At 39.8% G+C, this 19,599-nt stretch overlaps 3 protein-coding genes across 16 annotated transcripts in view; all 3 read left to right on the top strand.

Annotated features, from left to right (window-relative positions):
- Positions 1 to 3,393, top strand: pus1 (pseudouridine synthase 1). 3 transcript variants are annotated; one of them, XM_061698425.1, is made up of 6 exons: positions 1 to 334; positions 432 to 646; positions 717 to 854; positions 1,119 to 1,221; positions 2,506 to 3,110; positions 3,180 to 3,393. In XM_061698425.1, the coding sequence occupies exons 1-6, from the start codon at positions 271 to 273 to the stop codon at positions 3,210 to 3,212; spliced, it is 1,158 nt and encodes a 385-aa protein (XP_061554409.1). In that variant the 5' UTR covers positions 1 to 270; the 3' UTR covers positions 3,213 to 3,393. The 3 variants fall into 3 exon arrangements, with proteins under 3 accessions (XP_061554409.1, XP_061554408.1, XP_061554406.1); XM_061698424.1 differs by having other exon boundaries at positions 2,488 to 3,110; XM_061698422.1 differs by having other exon boundaries at positions 2,410 to 3,110.
- Positions 3,394 to 4,551: 1,158 nt separating this feature from the next.
- Positions 4,552 to 10,996, top strand: noc4l (nucleolar complex associated 4 homolog). Of its 2 annotated transcripts, none has more exons than XM_061698571.1 (15): positions 4,552 to 5,005; positions 5,082 to 5,202; positions 5,335 to 5,441; positions 5,516 to 5,623; positions 5,782 to 5,931; positions 6,021 to 6,123; positions 6,188 to 6,222; positions 6,302 to 6,352; positions 6,454 to 6,565; positions 7,002 to 7,062; positions 7,689 to 7,799; positions 7,889 to 8,052; positions 8,119 to 8,201; positions 8,981 to 9,094; positions 9,581 to 10,469. In XM_061698571.1, exons 1-15 carry the CDS (start codon positions 4,853 to 4,855, stop codon positions 9,788 to 9,790), a joined length of 1,683 nt encoding a protein of 560 aa, XP_061554555.1. In that variant the 5' UTR covers positions 4,552 to 4,852; the 3' UTR covers positions 9,791 to 10,469. The 2 variants fall into 2 exon arrangements, with proteins under 2 accessions (XP_061554555.1, XP_061554556.1); XM_061698572.1 differs by lacking the exon at positions 9,581 to 10,469 and adding an exon at positions 10,478 to 10,996 and having other exon boundaries at positions 4,557 to 5,005.
- A 149-nt stretch (positions 10,997 to 11,145) lies between these two features.
- rimbp2a (RIMS binding protein 2a) overlaps positions 11,146 to 19,599 on the top strand; it is a 72,414-nt gene continuing 63,960 nt past the window's right edge. For 7 of the 11 annotated variants that reach the window (XM_061699036.1, XM_061699043.1, XM_061699033.1 and 4 more), the window contains exons 1-3: positions 11,146 to 12,789; positions 13,327 to 13,464; positions 19,052 to 19,180. In XM_061699036.1, the coding sequence (XP_061555020.1) occupies positions 12,652 to 12,789; positions 13,327 to 13,464; positions 19,052 to 19,180 (405 nt within the window). In that variant the 5' untranslated portion in view covers positions 11,146 to 12,651. Of the gene's footprint in view, positions 12,790 to 13,326; positions 13,465 to 16,719; positions 16,735 to 19,051; positions 19,181 to 19,599 lie in introns of those variants that run through there. The other 4 variants (XM_061699032.1, XM_061699037.1, XM_061699039.1 and 1 more) reach the window with 4 other exon arrangements.

The following is a 19,599-nucleotide window of genomic DNA, read 5'->3' as shown; positions in this document are numbered from 1 at the left end:
TCCGGGGTCAAAGTTGATATTTTCCATGTGCCAGGATATCGGTAGTACCGTCAATTTAGTGAAATTCGTAAGTTTTTAAGATGAACGAAAACGTTGAATTGTGAGACAAACAAGAAAAACATTTTCTTGCGTAGCACATCAAAAACTCTTCTTTCATTTGGGTTTATTACAATGTCTTGTGCTATCCGGCGTTAGCTTCATCACTGCGCTTCATTTTAGCAGTACCGTCTCCTCCAAATTATGATAAACATGCCCGAAATGGCTTAGGACATGTTTAAAACTAGACTGCCGTTGAGCGCCTTGGTTACCAGTAGACGGATAGCAGCAGCAAACGGTAAGATTTTCCTCACACATAACACCATAAGTGTGATTTAACTTCATTCAACTATATTCAATTCAACTATAAATGTTTATATGTATAATCCTTGCAGGTGGACTTTTTAAATTAATCTCCAGTATGAGTGAAGCATCCCAAAAACAACCTGCTGCCAATCTCTTGAAACGTTCCAAAGAGGAAACTGAGGTTATTCAAACCACAAAGAGAGCCAAATCAGAGGGAGACAACACTGAAGAAGAAAGGCGGTACCCCAAAAAGAAAGTGATCCTCCTTATGGCATACTGTGGCAAGGGGTATTATGGAATGCAGGTACATAACAAAACTACATTCCAATCTTTCAGCCTTCTTCTTTTGCTTATTCCTTAACACGTTTGTTTAGAGAAATGCTGGGAACACTCAGTTCAAGACAATAGAAGACGATCTCGTCACAGCTCTTATCAAATCAGGCTGCATTCCTGAAAAACATGGCGATGAAATGAAAAAAATGTCTTTCCAAAGATGTGCCAGGACTGACAAGGTAGGACTGTCGTCTCCATCCATCCGTTTATTTTGTCTTCCATTAAGGTTGCCGGTGAACTGGAACCTGAACGTCAGACCTACCCCAGAACTGTGAAGCAGATGGCGTAACCACTTGGCAACCCTGCTGACAATTGCATGACCTTTGTAAAACTCCCCAACAATTTTAGTGTATCTCTGCAGTCATGTTGCACATTACAGTACTTATTTGAATTGTGATAGTGAGTACTAATCTTGTCAGGACATGATATATAATTTTGTTCAGGGTGTGTCAGCGGCGGGCCAAGTGGTGTCTCTGAAGCTGTGGATGATTGAAAATATTGTTGAAAAAATCAACGAGCACCTGCCGCCTCAAATCAGAATCCTCGGTGAGAAATATTTTCTATTTATTATAATAACTAAAGATAGTTCTTCTGTGAAGTCACGCAGCGCCATGTTGGACGTTGACACATTGTTGTGTTCTGGTGGTTATTGTTTTTGAATAGAGATGATTGAAAACTATCTATTGTCTTGGCTGTGACATATGGATGATAAATACACCGGAACCTCTACAGTTGAACAATTTGCAATGAATCGGGTCTTTGCTGACTTTGAATACAAGGGAAGGGAAATGCTCTAGTTTGACCGATTGTCGATACGATTTGTATGGCACCCAACTTTAGAGGTTCCACTGTATTCATAGTAGGCCACTGTCAATTAGTTTTTTTGCAGTTTAATGATTTGACAATAACAATAAAAGTAAGTACAGTGGTGTCTTGCGATACGAGTGACCCGACTTATGAGTTTTTGAAGTTATGAGCTATTGTTTGGACGAATTTTTTTGTTTTGACTTCTGAGAGATACGAGCGCTGTATGGTGGAAATGAACTCAACTCACTTAACAACATGCAGCAGTTTGACAGATTTTCAAAATTTTTTCCAAAAATGAGGTGTCACAAGCTGTTAATTGCCACTCTCAGTTTTTTATTTGTTTTACTCTCAAACTAAAGATCATTCCACATGCATCTAAAACAAATACATATTTGCTCTAGATAAGTCAGTTTAACTAATGCTAACAAACAATACAATCTGCTGAAGACTGGCTCACGAATAGCACTGATGTTGCAGTTTGTAACTCTTTAATTAACGGAATTTGAGCACAAAGGGTGGAGCAACATATTAAATTGTTAAAATGTAACAATAGTCATAGACACATTATTTATCTTCTACAAACAGTGATTAATATTACTCCAGCTTATTCTGGAGTTTTGACTGGCACCGTATCTCTGTTTGTCTGTAGTATATGGCACCCAGCAGGTCAAGGTGCATACACCAGAAGGACCAGCACTATATCTATTGAAACAAAACTGTGTCATTCTTTACACTCTATTTAATTATGTATGTTTTTAAAAAGCTCAATATTATAGACTACTACTTTTTGTGTTTTTTGGGGCGAGGTTTAGAATGGCTTAATGGCATTTTTATTTATTTCAGCGGCGAAAGATGATTTGAGATTCGAGTAGTTAGTCACCTCTAAAGCTACCACAGTAATGCTCTCCCCCCTCCGCACAACCACAGGTCTGAAACGAGTAACCCAAGGCTTCAATTCCAAAAACAACTGTGACGCTCGCACATATTCTTACATGCTTCCAACAGTGGCCTTTTCTCATAAAGACTCCAACACGAGCGACACGGCAGCCTTTCGCCTCGATCCGGAGACGCTTCAGAGGGTGAATCTTCTGTTTGCGCGATACAAAGGAACCCACAACTTCCACAACTTCACATCCCAAAAGGCACCGAAGGACCCAAGTGCGCGGCGGTACATCATGGAGATGTCGTGCGGAGAGCCTTTTATCCTCAGTAATAACGAATTTGCTGTCATAAAAGTGCGAGGCCAGAGCTTTATGATGCACCAAATCCGTAAGATGATCGGCCTCGTGATCGCGGTCATTAAAGGATACGCGGAAGAGAACGTTATAGACCGGAGTTGGGAACAAGAAAAAGTGGATGTACCCAAAGCCCCGGGACTCGGCTTGGTCCTGGAGAGGGTCCACTTTGACAGGTATAACAAACGCTTCGGAGGGGACGGGCTACACGAATGTCTCGAATGGGACGGTGAAGAGGAAGCCATCAAGGCCTTCAAGGAGGCTCACATTTATCCCACCATTGTGGAGACGGAGTGCCAGGAGGGCTCCATGCGCAGCTGGATGGCCACACTGCCCATACATGACTTTAAAGGCACAGCCACCGAAACTCAGAACAATAAGGAGCAGAAACAGGTATCTGGTAATGCAGTACTTATATTTTTTTCTATTCATCATTACTAATCATTGCTTCTGTTCTTCCAGGAAGAAGCAGATATTGCAAATGACTCTGATTAAGAAGACACACCTGCAGTCTTTTTAATGAAAAAATACGTTTCTCTATAAACTTTATTTCATTTTTCTTGTGATTTTTAAGTAGTTAGGTTTTCTCTTTGCGGTATTGTTTATGGTTTCTATTACACAGATTGCATAGCTATTGTACATAAATAAAATAATAAAAGCCCTTTTCGTTACTCCACCATGGCCAATTGATTATTTACAGTGGTGATTCTCAGTGTGATACAAGTGATTCCTCTAGTGGTAGGTGAAAGAATCACTGAATTTAATGTTCAAACTGCAAAATGTGATGGTGGCTTATTTTTTATTTTTTTTTCAACTCAAGTACAGTACATTTATTTAGGTAAACAAATAACTTAATGTGCAAAACATTTCAGATTCCTCATTTAGTGTGAACGTTCAAACTGCATTATGTTACAGCGGCTTACAATAACATTAAATGTACTTTTAAGGAATAAAACCTCTTAACCCTTATATTTATGAATACTTAGGCCCACTAGTTACTGTATTTTAATGTTGATTGTTTTGGTAGTACGTGGCGAGATTAGTATTTTTGCGGTGGTGTAAAAAGTTTGAGAACTTTGAAAATAATTAAAGTAGATGCCAATCAATATTAGCTTCCTAAATATGTGGATTATTGATAACCTTTCCAATGTGGAGCAAGATCAAGTACATCAAATGGGAGGCTGACAAACCATTAGGTCTTTTGGTTTGAGGATGCTTGGATATAATACTGTACTTGTTAAGAGTTTGTGGACCTGCAACATACAATAAAGCGATACCGTACCAATGCAGATGTCCATGGCACTGATTTACAATATATAAAAATATAAAAATGTTGGTTAACTTTATAATTATTAATTAACCTGCGACTCTTAAAATGATATGCGGTATGGAAACTGAATGGATAGATTATTAATCAAGATTAAAAATGCAAATTCTAACCAAGTTGGTTGTTGCATACTCAATACTTCAATAAATTAAAATATAGTGGAAAGCTTTTTTTTTTTTTGTATTTCAGTTCAAAAAACTCACTAGTGAAATATTCAATTATTTTTTTTTTAAATATAATTTTTCACGATTTTAATTTACGACTAGCAGGAACCCAAAATCTCAAGATATTAGAATATTACATAAACATTCTTAAATATTAAAAATAAAATAATTGAAACATTTTAATTTAACGAATTTATATATTATCTCTCTTTAAATTAAAGTACTAACTTTTACATTATTCTAATTTATTGATATGCAAATATGTCTACTTGGAATAATTTACATTAATTCATTAATCTTCCACTCAGTTTATCCTCACGAGGGTCGCTGGAGCCTATCCCAGCTATCTTCGGGCGAGAGGAGGGGTACACCCTGCGAACTGGTCGCCAGCCAATCGCAGGGCACATATAAACAAACAACCACTCACACCGAATAATTTTCATATTAAATTACATATACATTATCTTAGTAAGTAAAAACACTTACGTACGCGGAATACTGGGTGATTTAAATTAAAATCAGGTCAATCAAACCTGACAAGCTGTTCAATGAAGTTCTATAACTGACCTGTGGGGGGCAGCAGTATACCATCCCATGGAGTCAGTAGTAGAAGAAGAAGGTCAGTCCCGCCCCTAACCACAAACATGGCGCCCGCCAAGAAACGCAACGTGAAGCCGGCCAAAGCAGCAGAGCATTGTGTAAAATCAGCTAAAATAGACTTAACTAGTACAGTTGATAGTATCATTCAAAGTAGAAAACACGCCAATGAAGTTTTCCATGTATTTGAGTTTCTTCAGGTATGTATATCACACCGCTATGAGCGAACACGCTGTCATTTTAGCCAATAATGCTGATGCACTTGTCTTTATGCAGTCCGAAAAGGAGAAAAATGTTGTCACGGCTGTCAATGCATGCAGCAGTTTGTTTTGTACACTCTTGGAAAGGAGGGAGCTCTTTCAAGGGAAACTGCCACCAGAAGACGACGCGTTGAGTGGTGAGTTCATGTTTAGGAGAATTGTGCGTGCTGTTCTACCTTTTAAATAAAGTTCCAACTGCCATCACTAATCAGATATGCTTTGTATTTTAAACCCGTATGCATCATCAATGCATCTCATGTCTTTACTAGGTGAATATAGTGCTGAAGACAAATATCACATCTTCATGAGACACCGTTACAACAATTGTGTGGAGATGCTGCTTGAACACCTTAGTCATGAACTTCACGAGGTCCAGGTGAGTTGGCTTAAAATGGAATATGGAGGAACAAAAACCAGTGAGCTATTTTTGATAAGCACTTGTCCAAACAGGAAGTTTCCCTGTGTTGCCTGATGAAGTTTGCGGCGGGAGAAGGACAACATCCCCTTGAGGACTTGGACTGGAGTGAACACTACAGTTTCCCCAGGGAACTGATGCAGGTATTTTTTTTTGTCATGCAACAGCATAAAGCAAGGACCTCCAGTAATTTGTGTTGAGGTTGTTTAATTTCCTTTTCCTCTCTTTTGCCCCCCTCATTTTATTTCAATTTATTTCCTCTTTAAAGAGCAAAATGTTCTTTATTGTATGTCTTGCATAGGCGGTAGTGGACAGACTGCTGTCCCGAACGACAGACAAGTCTCTGCTGATCTCTCGGTTACATGAGTTCCTGGAGAAGGAGGATGTACGCTATTATGTCATGAGCTCCATCCGTGAGAACATGGGCAAAGTGGAAAAAAGCAAGCAAGGGGCAAGACAACTTTGCGGTTTATTACAGTACCTTTCATTGTTACACCAAGTCTATAATTAAATGTAATGTAATGGCTTTTTTTTTTTCAGGAAGTGATGCCTGTATATCAGCACAACATTTTCACCCTCATGTCCAACATCAGCATGCCAATGGAAGAGTCAGAGCTTTCCAATTTCATGGTCAAACAGGAAGGTGAGACTTATTTCATTCGATTTGTTTTACACACACTGAATGATGTATTTTGCCCATGTTTCAGCAAAACACAAGGACTGGAAAGCTGCCAAACTAATTGTACGTGGGCTCTAAAATTCCAACATGATTGCCCAGTTTATAATTGTCTCAAGAGTTTCATGTTCTTTTCTCATCACAGGAACACAAGCGTACCTTCGAAAGGATGTGGCTTGGCTTCCTCAAGTATAAGGTAACATAAAATTTGCCACTGCACAAACTTGCCTTGTGTGCTTCCACATCTTCCACCTGACTGGACTTTCATAAATCTGTCCGTTTCTTATGATATTTCAGTTGCCGAGTAATATGTATAAAAAGGTCTTGGTGATCCTCCATGATGCCATTTTGCCCCACATGAGCAAACCCACACTGATGATCGACTTCTTGACTGCATCATATGATGTTGGTATGTTTTTTTTTTTTTTTTATCAGTGGCTCGCCGTCTACAGTAGCCCCTTTAACGCGGCCGTCTCAGTAAATTGGTTTATGTCCCTTAAGTTAGTCCCTTTAAGACCGAACTTGCCGAAGCTGTATGTTGGTGCATCTAAATTTCGACTGCCATTGCAGAGTCACGCACTCAGATAATTATCAACATGGTGAGTGGGTCTTGGGTAGTAAACGTCACGCTCTCCACACACACACACACACACACACACACACACACACACACACACTCTTTCGATACGCATCCGGTACACACAGGACAGCGAGCAAGTGTGAAAGGGCCTAGAAATGTTGAGCTAATCAATCCAACCATATCCCGACTAACCCTCACATTGTTTTTCACGTGTCAGCTCGCCATGCAAAACATACTACCGTAGTTCTTTTTTTATTTTTAATAGGTGGAGCGATCAGCCTGTTGGCCCTCAATGGACTTTTTGTCCTCATACATCAACACAACCTGTGAGTATTTATATGCATTAATATTAAATTGTGGAAGAGTCAGAAAGTTGTAAACAAACAGAAAACGTTGACAAGAAAAAGAAAAGTTTTTAACAAACAGAGGCTAAATTGGATGCATGGACACGCTGTGCTATAAATAAATGTTTACAAGTAATGTCTTTTGTTTCTTGTATATATTATATATACCAAGGAACAATCTCTGGTGCTCATTTTAAAATCAGACCAAAATTATATGCACCCCTGTATATATTGCACTGTACATTGCATAATAGCAACAAAGGTTTTGAGTCTGACTTGGACTTATAATTCTCAGTTTTGATTGACAGCTGTTATTTTTCTACCACATTCTTAGTGAATATTCAAAATATTTGAAAGAGCTCAATATATACATTGCACCACTGAAAAGAGCAACCGCAATAATAAAGATATTGTCGAAATATGTCGCTGACAGATTTAATCAAAACTGTTGAAGTTCATGTTTGATTGGACTTTTTAGTTGCATCTCACAGTATTTGTGATGAAATTTTATTTTGATGTTTTCTAAAAAAAGATCACGTATGTGTGCTTCAGGTCACGTAAGTTTGTTAAATCATTTACTTACTTAGGCTGTATTTGGTGTGTTTCAGAGATTACCCTGATTTCTACAAGAAATTGTACAATCTCCTTGAACCTTCCATTTTCCATGTAAAGTACAGAGCGCGCTTTTTCCATTTGGCCAACCTGTTCCTCAGTTCCAGGTAAAGCCTTCATACACCATCCAGTGACAGGAATGAAAGTACACTAATGGAACTGTACATGAACATTTAATGATACATTTCGACTCCAGCCACCTGCCGCTGTACCTTGTGGCTGCTTTTGCCAAACGCCTGGCCCGATTGGCCCTCACAGCCCCGCCCACAGCGCTCCTCATCGTGCTGCCGTTCATCTACAACCTGATCCGTCGCCACCCGTCCTGTCGGGTCCTCATTCACCAGCCCAACGCAGAAGATGGTAAGGTCTGATTTGGTATATGAGAAACTCACAGAAGCCTTTTAACGGTGCATTTCACAATGACAGAGCTTTTGGAAGACCCATATCTAATGGATCAGGATGACCCTGCTCAGTGCCATGCCTTAGAAAGCAGCCTGTGGGAAATTAAGGTGTGTAAGCTTTCATTCCCGACACTGACTACAACTTAAACACGAGTTTGTCACGGCTGGTTTCCAAAAGATTTTTTAAGAAAATATTTTTAAACATGATTTAATGACATTATCCAGTGAACCCCTGTGAATTCGCTGTTTAACATTTTTGGGAACTTCTATTCCATTATTTGCTGAAAAATTGGCTATTCGCTGTTTTTGTGCTCAGGTCAAAGCAGTTAAAGTATTATTTCGGCGTAATCAGATGGAATCTTGGTGTTGCTGTTAGATTTAACTCATTGATGTGTATTTTTAGCGCCTGTATTTGAAATGCCCTGTCTTGTTGACTTGTCTTGTTGTCCTTGAATGCACCTCGTGCACAGTCAGAAGTGACTATTGATGAGCGTAAATGTGGTTTGTTTGTGTTGAATAATTTTACTACTGAATACTTGTTTATATACCATGGGTTCATGATTGTGTACTTGCCAGATGAATGGTGTTGATTCTTTACGATCCTCTCTGTTTTAAGTGCTCTGCCGCCAAACTTGTGGCATCGAGACCCAATTACAAACCCCTTTTCAATACTTCCATCCATTTTCTTTACCGCTCCTCCTCACTAGGGTCGCGGGCTGCTGGAGCCTATCCCAGCTATCTTCGGGCGGGAGGCGGGGTACACCCTGAACCAGTCGCCAGCCAATCGCAGGGCACATAGAAACAAACAACAATTCGCACTCACAGTCACACCCACGCTTTTTACTCTGAATGTAAGTGTCTGTCATGTTCCTCCTGTTTTTCTGCAGACACTGCAGAGGCATTACCATCCAGATGTGGCCAAACTTGCCATGTTGATCAACACACCATTGTCACAAAAGGAGGATGACATCAGTGAGGTGCTCGAGATAACAACATTTGAGGTGATATGGGACTTAGAATCTTTTCATTCATTGTAATATACATTTCAAAACGGTATTTTCTGGCAAGGGTGTTAATTTACTCAACTGCAGAGTACAAAGCATTGTTCAGGGATGGCAAAGCATCAATTCTGGCAAAGGCCTAATGCATATCATATGTATTGGCTTTAACTTTTTCGAAACTTTAGCTTTACAGATGACATGTCTGCTCTGTAGAGTGTGTGTGTGCCGTGGTAACGACATCTACCACCATACATGGTGGTATTAGTGTTATAGTGTTCCCCGCATTTTTTTAATCATCTAATTCCATGTACATTTCAAGTGACACATCCGATGTGGCTGTTGACACTGACAGAACACGTGAAACAACCTGAATATGCAGAAGCTCAAATTGCAATTAAATAACTCCAAAAACGCCAACTTTGGGCAATGACAACATGGAAGTAAAAAATCCATCCATCCATTTTCTGTACCGGTTCTCCTCACTAGGGTTGCAGGCGTGCTGGAGGCTATCCCAGGTATCTTCGGGCGAGAGGCGGGGTACACCCTGAACTGGTCACCAGTCAATCGCAGGGCACACAGAAACAAACAACCATTCACACTCACATTCACACCTACGGACAATATAGAGTCTTCAATCAAACTACCACGCAGGTGTTTGGGATGTGGGAGGAAACCGGAGTGCCCAGAGAAAAGTAGGCACGGGGAGAACATGCAAACTCCACACAGGTGAGGCTGGAATTTGAACCCCGGTACTCAGAACTGTGAGGCAGTTGTGCTAACCAGACGTCCGCTGGAAGTAAACGATACAAATCTTAAACGTTACATAGTGTTTAGTTGGCCTGGGCTGACTCTGCCCTTCCACAGATTTGCATAAGGGTAACCTCCATATTATTCCAATTATTCCACTCGCCACTGTGGGAACTTATTATTTGATAAGTGCTGTCACTTATTAATTGGACACACCTCTAATGTAGCATAGTTGGACCATATTTAATTGTTTATGCTTTTGCTGTAGTTCAGATTTACAGTGAGTGTTTTTTAAATGTTTATTTGTGTTGCTTGGGCTCATGTGGGTATGTATACATCATCAATTGGTGTACTGTATTCGATGACGTAAAGCTCGCATTGATGTGGTATAACCAATCTGCGTGTTTATGCTGCACTTGCGTTGGCACAATACCTGATACATATCATACTTTTAAACAGATATGGAAGAGAGCAGATTACAGCTAAAAATCGGAATTGTGTTATTTGGAACATGCAATGTAAACCCAGTTTGAGAACAGAGGCCGCTGTTTGAGGCGATAGGATATTTCACTAACCATAACACCTTAATCCCTGTAACCATGTAAGCAGCACAATAAATGTTCTCTGTCCACTCAGGTGATGGAGAGAGACTTGACGCAGACTTCGAGCAGGAGCATCCCACTGGAGTTTGAAACTGCCACGCAGCTGCTGAAAGTGGGCAAAGATGTGATGGGACAGCACTTCTGTCTGGAATGAAAGCGTGTGGGATCAATACTGGGGACCTTTAATATGTTTAGGTTTATTGCAACCCAGCGTGAACATGACTTCTCATTGGTAAAAGTGTAAACACCAGCATCCTAACATGCTGATGCATCTTATATCAGTAAAACATTTTTTACACAACTCCCCACAGTCTCCAGGTGTTTCTGTCATGATCTCTGACTGACCCCCAACTCTATGAAACACCATGAAATGACTTCACAAGGAGTGAATTAATGGGTGGAAACACTAAAAATCTTAAACCCAATACCTTTGTTCATATATTGTTAGATATACGCCATATCCTTCCTTCCACATAAAAACATGTCACAGCATATGCTAATGTTGCTATTGTAGTGCATGTTTGTTGTTTAAACTGCAAACGGTGTGAAAACATGCCCCAAAATAAAATGAAAGTAATGAAGCGTCCCATGTTTAAAGGCCTTTTCGGTCATGTTAACAAGAATAACTTCACTGTCTGTTGCAGATGAGCTCAGCCTCAAATGCCCCTCTCCCTCTTGTTTCTTCCTCTTCGTTAAGTGTGCCATATGGCCACGCAGCAGGGAGTCTTTGGGCCGAAGAACACTGGGAAGCAATTCGGGACTTGGGTCTCAAAAGAGCAAGTCATCAGGGAGACGCCGTCCAAAAAAAAAATCTGCTCGCAGGCTGCACACATTTCTAGTCATGCTTTGGCAGCACGAGGCGTCGTCGTGAGTTGTGTTTATATTGCTTTTTAAAATATGTTATGCACAATGAGGACTAGAAGATGGTCATGTGCCAAGATCAAGAGGGTGAGGTGCCAGAAGCATGTAACATTGCTGTCAAGATGATGCAGGTAACTACAGAAGATCATTTATAGGGGTAAGTATACAATATCATCAGTGATGTAACATTTTGTGTGCAAGTTTACTCTTGTATTTACCGCTTCCTCTTTGACAATAGCTTTACATCGTTTATACTGTATCTGTTGATGCTGTGCTGAAATGTCAATTGAAAAATAAAAGAAAATACAGGTATATCTCAATTAGAATATTGTGAGAAAACTTAATTCATTTCAGTAGTTCAATTCTAAAACTCAAGAAAAGTCATAGATAGATGACCAAAAATATAGTTGTTGTAATTAAATGTTTTTTGGACAAATTAAGTGAAATGGGGTAATTTACCTCAGCACCCTGGATGGTCTGTCACTGCACCATAGTGTGGCACCCGGTTTGGGATTCGTTATAGAAAATGGATGGATGGAACGCTACCCACATGAATAAAAAAAATACACTGCTTTGGAAATGGCTGCTGGTCTCTTAAGCATAAGCAAGTCTACGTACAGACGTAAAAAGAAGGATGACATACACTGGGATTTAGCAGTGGCACAAAAATGTTGTTGTAATTGTGTTGAGAGTGTTTCTGTAATCCTCTCTTATATAACCGCAGTGGAGCTCGGCCTCTCACTGAACACATGCATGTTGGTGCATCATATCAATCACTACAGTCAGCTTCTACAAATGCACACTGGTGAAATGACGGAGACATCTAATGGAGAAGTGATCATACCTGTCACGGATTCTTATGTGCCTGAAAGAGAGCAAGTTCTGAGTTTTTAATGAAAGAAGATGCAGGAATCCTACAGTAAGTGACAAGGAGCTTCTGCTTACTCAATACCAAATAAAATGTTTTGGGCTATTTTTTTGTTTGCGGTTGATACAAATGACTAATTACATTGAGGAGTTTCTTTGTTTCAGGTCAAACTATACTTAAAAAACTAATCAAAACTTAGAATTCACCTGTACATGTTAGTTTTTAATATTATTGTACCTCCCCAAAAAGAGTGACTACTGAGCAGGCATTTTTTTATTCACCTGGCTACCTAACAGGGCAGCGCAATAAGTAGTGGTTAGCACATCTGCCTCACAGTCAAAAGATTCTTGTTTGAAATCCCGACTCATGCCCTACCGTTTGGCTTGCATGGGTTTTCTTCGGACTGCCTCACACATTCCCAAAAAGGTATGTTTGGTTATTGAAGACTCTAAATTGTACATAGGTGAGTATTAGTATTAATGGTTGTTTGGCTACATGTGCCTTGTGATTTGTGTTTGCCCCGCCTCTCACCCAAAGTCAGCTTGGAGAGGCGCCAGCTCACTGCGACCTTAATAATGACGAGCAGAACAGAAAATGGATGTGTGGCTACCTACCAGGTGAAGTACAATAGTCTCTCATGTACTATTTCTTAAACTTTCAATACACAACTGAACACTTTTTTTTTATAGCATAGTAGCATACACAATGACATAGTAAGATAAAATAATTACAATTATTTTTCATCCATAGGGATTATGACACAAGTTGTTTATATAGAATTCTGATATTAAATTAGTATTCTTTAAGAAAAGGTAACATGCTCTTTTCACCCTCTGCTGGATCTGCATTGTGCTGTCTGTCCCTAATGCAAAATTGCCACTGCTAAAGGAAACAACATCCATTCATTCATTTTCTATTGCCCTTGTGATCATTAGGTTTTAATGTGATCTGGAGCCTATGCCAGGAGACTTTGGGCAAGAGGAGAGGCACACTCTCGACTGGTCGCTATCCAATTGCTTGGCACATTAAAGAAACACGCTCAATGTGCATATGCATTCTTTGCATAATCAACGACCATGTGCTTATGTGGGGGTGTGATGACGGCTTTTGCATGGTGACTCACGTGTGTGTATATTTTTGATGGTGGTGTGCAGGTGATAATGCGGGATCACACATCCGGTGTTAATGTGGAGGAGCTGCTGAGGCACTCTCAGATGGAGTTACAGTGGATCCAGAGACAGCTGGCTTTGATTGGTGCCAGGAAGACACACCACGACCACGCCAAGGAAAAGGTACTGAGCTGCTGTCGTGCGGACCAATATTGCATCTTAAAGGTCCTGTATTTTGGCTATTTAGACCTCCATATAGTGACTCTCTAACATGGACTAAGTATAAAAGTCTCAATTTCATAAAAAAACCCATACAATTCGAGTGTCCAGAAAAGGACTCTCTGACAGCTACTTCTGTTTGACTCAATTTTATATCCGCTCTGTCCATATTTGGCCAAGACCGCGCCCTTTTCTCTGATTGGTTGCCTCCGTGTAGAAGACCCAATTGTGAGAGCCTACATGTTTGTCATGTTGACAGTGCTGGCTCGAAAGCGGTGACATAGATAAGCTCGAGAAATTCAAATGATCCGATTTCAGCCCTCTCGGCTGAAAAACGTCTGAAACTCAGAAATGCGTGAAGGATTTTAATTCATATTTCACATGTTTATATATAGACAATGTTAAATCCCAAATAAAGAATCCCAAAGAAAAAGTTGGCTTGGCAAAATACGAGACCTTTAATGCTGCCACTTCCGTAAAAGCTAAAATCTTTGCATTAACTTTATAACAGTCACTGACTGGTCGAGTGGTTCACTCGCCTGACTTCAGTGCAGATGTTGTGGGTTCAGTTCCCACTTATGAATTTGAATTTGAGTGTAAATGGTTGTCTGTCTCTATATGTTACAGTGAAAACCACTACCTTGTTTTTGATTAGCACTTAGGATGACTAAGGTACTGTATTTTAATGTTTGTCATTATGGTGGTAGTTGGAGAGTTAAGTATTTTTGTTAGGTGGTACTTGGTATAAAATGTTTGGGAACCACTGTTTTAATTTATTGAGATGCACCTGTAATAGTGGAATGCATCTTTTAAACCAAACAAATATTGCAGTTAAGCAACTCAACTGCAAACAGCTATCACTTTTTTTTTGATATACTGACTTAAAAGTGAAAGTTCCTTCACTGCTGGTTAAGCATTAGTTGTTATTTCCAGCTGGTGACTACCATATTTTTCAGTTTCATAATGCTGCTAAGATTACGTTTAAATTCACTTATTGTGCTATTGTTATTTTTTTTTCTGTAATGTAATGCGTCAAGGGGTTGTCTGAGCTTTGCTGTGGACCTCCACATCCTCTAATTGCACCATATTGGGCAACATTAGTATTTGCTTTGATGGCAACTTAAAACATATATTATATCCAGCTTCTGGTTGGCCATCCAAAAATAGCTGATACCTAAAATAACTGCTCTATTAATCAGATTGTAAATAGGCCACATGCATGGCATTGCTTGTTAATCTAGTAATAGCAATAAAATACATGCTAAAATTGATAAACCTAAACACTCAAGCCAAGTTTTTCACTATTTACTTAATCCAAAATGGACATATTTAACATCTTAACCTCCCCCCCAAGAAAATCCTCTTTTGACGAGGATTATAATCGCCTATTGATTGATTTATTTTTTTGTCGAGAGGGAGGCTTTATTTAAAACCCCTGTTGAATGACTCAGGGGTCAAATGCAGTTGACAAGTGTTAAAATCAGAGTTGAGGGTGGGTGCAGGTCAACACTTGAGGCTATTGTACCAGTCTGACATGGTTAAATGACTCCTGGCCCTTGGCATTTTCCCGACTTAGAAGTAGTTCACAGTGTATTTCCCCTCCAATCCTACTCTCCATCTGCTCCTAAATCCTGACTCTCATAGCTCCGTGTCATGCCTGAAGAGAATGTGTCTGGAGCAAGGAAGGGAACAGGCGGCTGGCGAGCGTTGCTAGGTAACAGAGTGGAACGGAGCGTATGTTTCTGCTTTCTCTTCTCACTCACGCACACTGTAGTGTCTCCTTCCCTCTGTACTGTCCTTGGTCCAATGAAGGACTACTGACACCAACTGCAACTCAGGCTGTAAGCGCAAAACATTTCACTGAAGTTGAATGTGGACTTGGATTTAGAAGGCGATTAAGAGAGGAACAAATTCAAATATTGGTGGGAGACAGGAGCATGAGGTGAATTTTGGGTAGATACATTGACTCTGCCATCCAGTGAACACTGGGCTATGTAACTATTTCAGGATACAAATGCTCTGCTTGTGGTATTTCCATCCATCCATCCATTTTCTTTTACCGCTTATCCTCACTAGGGTCGCGGGCTGCTGGAGCCTATCACAGCTATCTTCGGGCGGGAGGCGGGGTACACCCTGAACCGGTTGCCAGCCGATCGCAGGGCACACATAGAAACAAACAACCATTCGCACACACATTCACTCCTACGGGCAATTTAGAGTCTTCAATCAACCTACCAGCATGTTTTTGGGATGTGGGAGGAAACCGGAGTGCCCGGAGAAAACCCACTCAGGCACGGGGAGAACATGCAAACTCCACACAGGCGGGGCCGGGATTTGAACCCCGGTCCACAGAACTGTGAGGCAGCTGTGCTAAGCTTGTGGTATTTGTCAAACAAAAAGTTATGATTGTTTACCATTAACCTGTCTTGCGGTAAATATTAAATAGAAGTTGACTTTTATGACTGACAAGGGAAAATTTCTACAATCATGATCACGCAGTTATCATCTTGACATTACATTTGGTGATGTGCTTTGAGATTTTTCAAATGTTGTAAGGTTGCAAAACATTGCTATAATGCAACATTTAAAAGAGCACTTTTTTTTGTTTTGTTTTTCAACGTGGTCCGTAGGGAAAGGCATGCACGTCTACAGCATGCAAGAGCTCGACAGGCCTGTGATATATTGATGTGTGGGTATTCAAGCGCAACTGGATAAAGGAGCAGCGAGTGTGAGTGAACTACTCATGCAACGACGGAGCTGAGGGAATGTCTCTGTGTGTGACGGTGACATGAAGTCACTGCAAGTGTCTTGGCTCACACTGACTCTCAGCCAGCTACAGCTTTGCACACACTCGACACGCTATTAAAGCTGCAGATTAGAGAGGCTCGTAACCACACACACATACCCACACACACCACGTGCCAGATGTTGACGGGAAAGCGAGGAAAGTCATTTTGGGGCAGAGGGCGGAAGCATGGCCTTTAAGGTAGGCATTGCATCAGCAAAGGCATCACATTATACACCACAACCTCAGTCAGGATGCAACGTGGATTGTCTTCATGCCTTTGTGTCTGTGGTTAAAAAAGGAGCAGCACCCACGAGAGGGAGGGAACAACAAGAGGGATGATTTCAGAGCGAGGATGTTCTTAGATTCTCCAGGCTCTATGGGTTTGATTCATTTAATGCTCTCGCCTTTGCCTGAATGTGCTTGGCATTGGTGCAGCAGTGATGCAAGTAAGTGTATCTCTCACTCACCGGATGGCGATATGACAATTTATTGAAATAACTCCTAGTCAGAAATAAGATTACCTCAGGGGATGCCTGTGGCAGGCTTGGCTACACACACACAAATTTATCAAAGTACCATTGTGACTTTTCCCCCCTACATGATATCATGACTGAACCTTTTCCTCACAGTATTACAATTTTACTTTTTGTAACATTTCACCAAAACGCTTTCCTCATTTATTTCTCATACTATAATTTTTTTTTGCATTAAAAATACTTTATTTCTCTAATATTCCTTTTTTTTCTTGTAATATTACAGCCCTTTTCTCGTAACATTCCGACTTTATTTTTTTATTCTTATTACTTGACCTTATTTTTTTTATTTTCTTATTACTTGACCTTATTTCCATGTGTGTGATTTATATAATTTTCCAGGGGTGTAATCTTTTTCTAAATGTAATTTATTTGTTTAATCTACTTTTAAACTAATTAAAAAAGGTTAGACATAAATTGAAATCATTACACTAATTAAAATAATCTAATTTTAACACCCGATTTAAAAAAAACTGCAAAGCCTTTGTGAAATTTTATGAAAATACTTTCGTGTCTGTATATAAATCCTTATGTCTTTGTAAATTATTTTGTTTGTTCTTCTTAGGTCTAGCGCTCAAGTTACAACACACATAAAAATTTAAAACAAACAAAATTATATTTTTTCTTAATTTATATTGAGCTGCTGGAACCCCCCCCCCGGTTCACATAGTTCACTTTATGAAAGTAGTAGGGTACATCTCATCACATAACATTTGGATGCTAAGTGAATGATGAAGTGGAAGCAAGGCCTGCAATGCTCATGTTTTTTTTTTACATTTTTTAAATTTGTATATTTTTTTTTTTTTTTTTAAATCCCCCTAATCAGTTTTCTAGCTTTGTCAGTGCTTGTGATGACCCCAAAGAGAATGAGCACATCATTGTTGGCCGACTCTGACGCAGCTCCTGTCAGAGGAGCTTTGCTTGTTTCCTTCGGTACAGGGATGAGGTCTCCAACGTGGATGACACAATTGGGACCCAGTCTGACATGGGGCCGGTCACACTCGTCCTCTTTGTTGTCTGCAGCCATAATCTTTGTTGTTACCCCTCTTGGTTAATTAGAACGCCTGAGCTACTAATTAGAAGTGATTTAGAAGCAATGCTGTTGAAAAAGTACAGTATATTTACAGTCATGCTTGAGCGCATTTGTATCCAAACTGTAACAGGTGTCAGGTGTATCAGTTCTCTATCCACCACATTATAGGGCAGTTCTTATCTACTTTTTTCAGTGTCTGATTTCTTTTCTCTTTGCTTGGATTTAGTCAACTTGGCAATGTGGCTTTTGGGATATTTAGCCCCCCTTCATGTTAGAGATCTAGTAATATTTGGATTTGTCTTGTTCATTTTCTGCTGCTGTATTAATAAAACTAATATTTACACAATAATATAAATGTGGGCAGCACAGTAGACTATTGGTAATCAGGTCTGCCCCACAACAGAAAGGTCTTGGGTTTGAATCTCTGGACTTGACTTGGTGTGTGAAGTTTCTCTGGGTACTCCGGATTCCTCCCGTATTCCAAAAACATGCTTGTTAGGTTCACCTCTCGAACTTTGAAAAGGGATGAATAAGTTTAAATACATCCATTTTCTATAGCACTTTCCCCCCTTCAGGTCACGAGTGAACTGGAGTCTATCCAAACTGACGTTGAGGCGGGGTTACACCCTGGACTCGTTCCCAGCCGATCACAGGGCACATGTTGACACACAACCATTTACACTCACATTCACACTTATGGGTGTCTTCTGTTCACCTAACATGAATGTTGTATGTGGGCTCCTTCTAGTGGTACTTGTAAGAATCACAGCCTAACTACAATTCAGTTGTATTGAACTTTTATACTCAATACATTTGCATTTAGTCTTTAAGAACTGTTTGTTTTTAAACAACTATTTAGGTATTTTTATTTAATTTAACATTTATGTGTAATACCTTTTAATTGAATTATTCAAGTATAGCTTTGTTTTTTCCCCTATATTTAAGTGGTGTTAATGTTCAAATTGTGCATAATGCAGTGGCTTACAATAACATTAAATATGTGAAATTTTTGATGAACACTTAGGCTTAATACGCTAAAGTATTTTAATGTTGATTATGGTAGTTGTACTTGAGAGCTTAATATTTTTAAGATGGTACTTATATCATAAAGTGTAACTTTTAAATTAATAGCATTTATCATAAAATGATGATGATTTAAAAAAAAATTTTAACCTCTTATTATTTCTTGTCTTTCAGTCAAAGTTGGAGGTTTCATCCCAGCTCGGCCAAAATGTTAGTCGCTTTTGCCTCCTGGAGGAGAGAAATCGAGTTTTGAGACAAGAAATGGCTGCTCTCCGCCAAGAGAAGCAGCAGTACCACAAACTGGTAAAAGTCCTTCTTACTGTTAACCGTTCATATGAGTGCGTTAGTGTACAAATGTTTTTAAAGTGTGTGTTTTAGCATTTTTAACATTGTCACCAAATCAACTGTATGTGTTACTTTCTGCTTGCTCATGTCTATTTATAGATATGGATCTACATGTGGTTGAGTGGCTATTGTACACAGCTGTGTGTGGGCGCGTTATCATTGTTTGTACTGTATGTTCATGCATGTTGAGGCCTCTCCCAGGTGGTCTCGGATGGCAAGGCGTGTGAACGGTTGCTGTGGCAACACGCCCATTTGAGTGCACACAGGATGGTGGAGGGCAAGTGACAGCTGACACTTGTGCAAAAGCTGACCCAGTTATATCCGTGTTTCTATATCAATCATAGGCGATATATTGCAGACAGTGTCCCTAAAACCCT

This window comes from Phycodurus eques, chromosome 15 (assembly GCF_024500275.1).
Source record: "Phycodurus eques isolate BA_2022a chromosome 15, UOR_Pequ_1.1, whole genome shotgun sequence".
NCBI classification, from domain to species: domain Eukaryota; kingdom Metazoa; phylum Chordata; class Actinopteri; order Syngnathiformes; family Syngnathidae; genus Phycodurus; species Phycodurus eques.
Note: the sequence above shows the minus strand (reverse complement) of the source record. Positions and strands in the feature narration are given on the sequence as shown.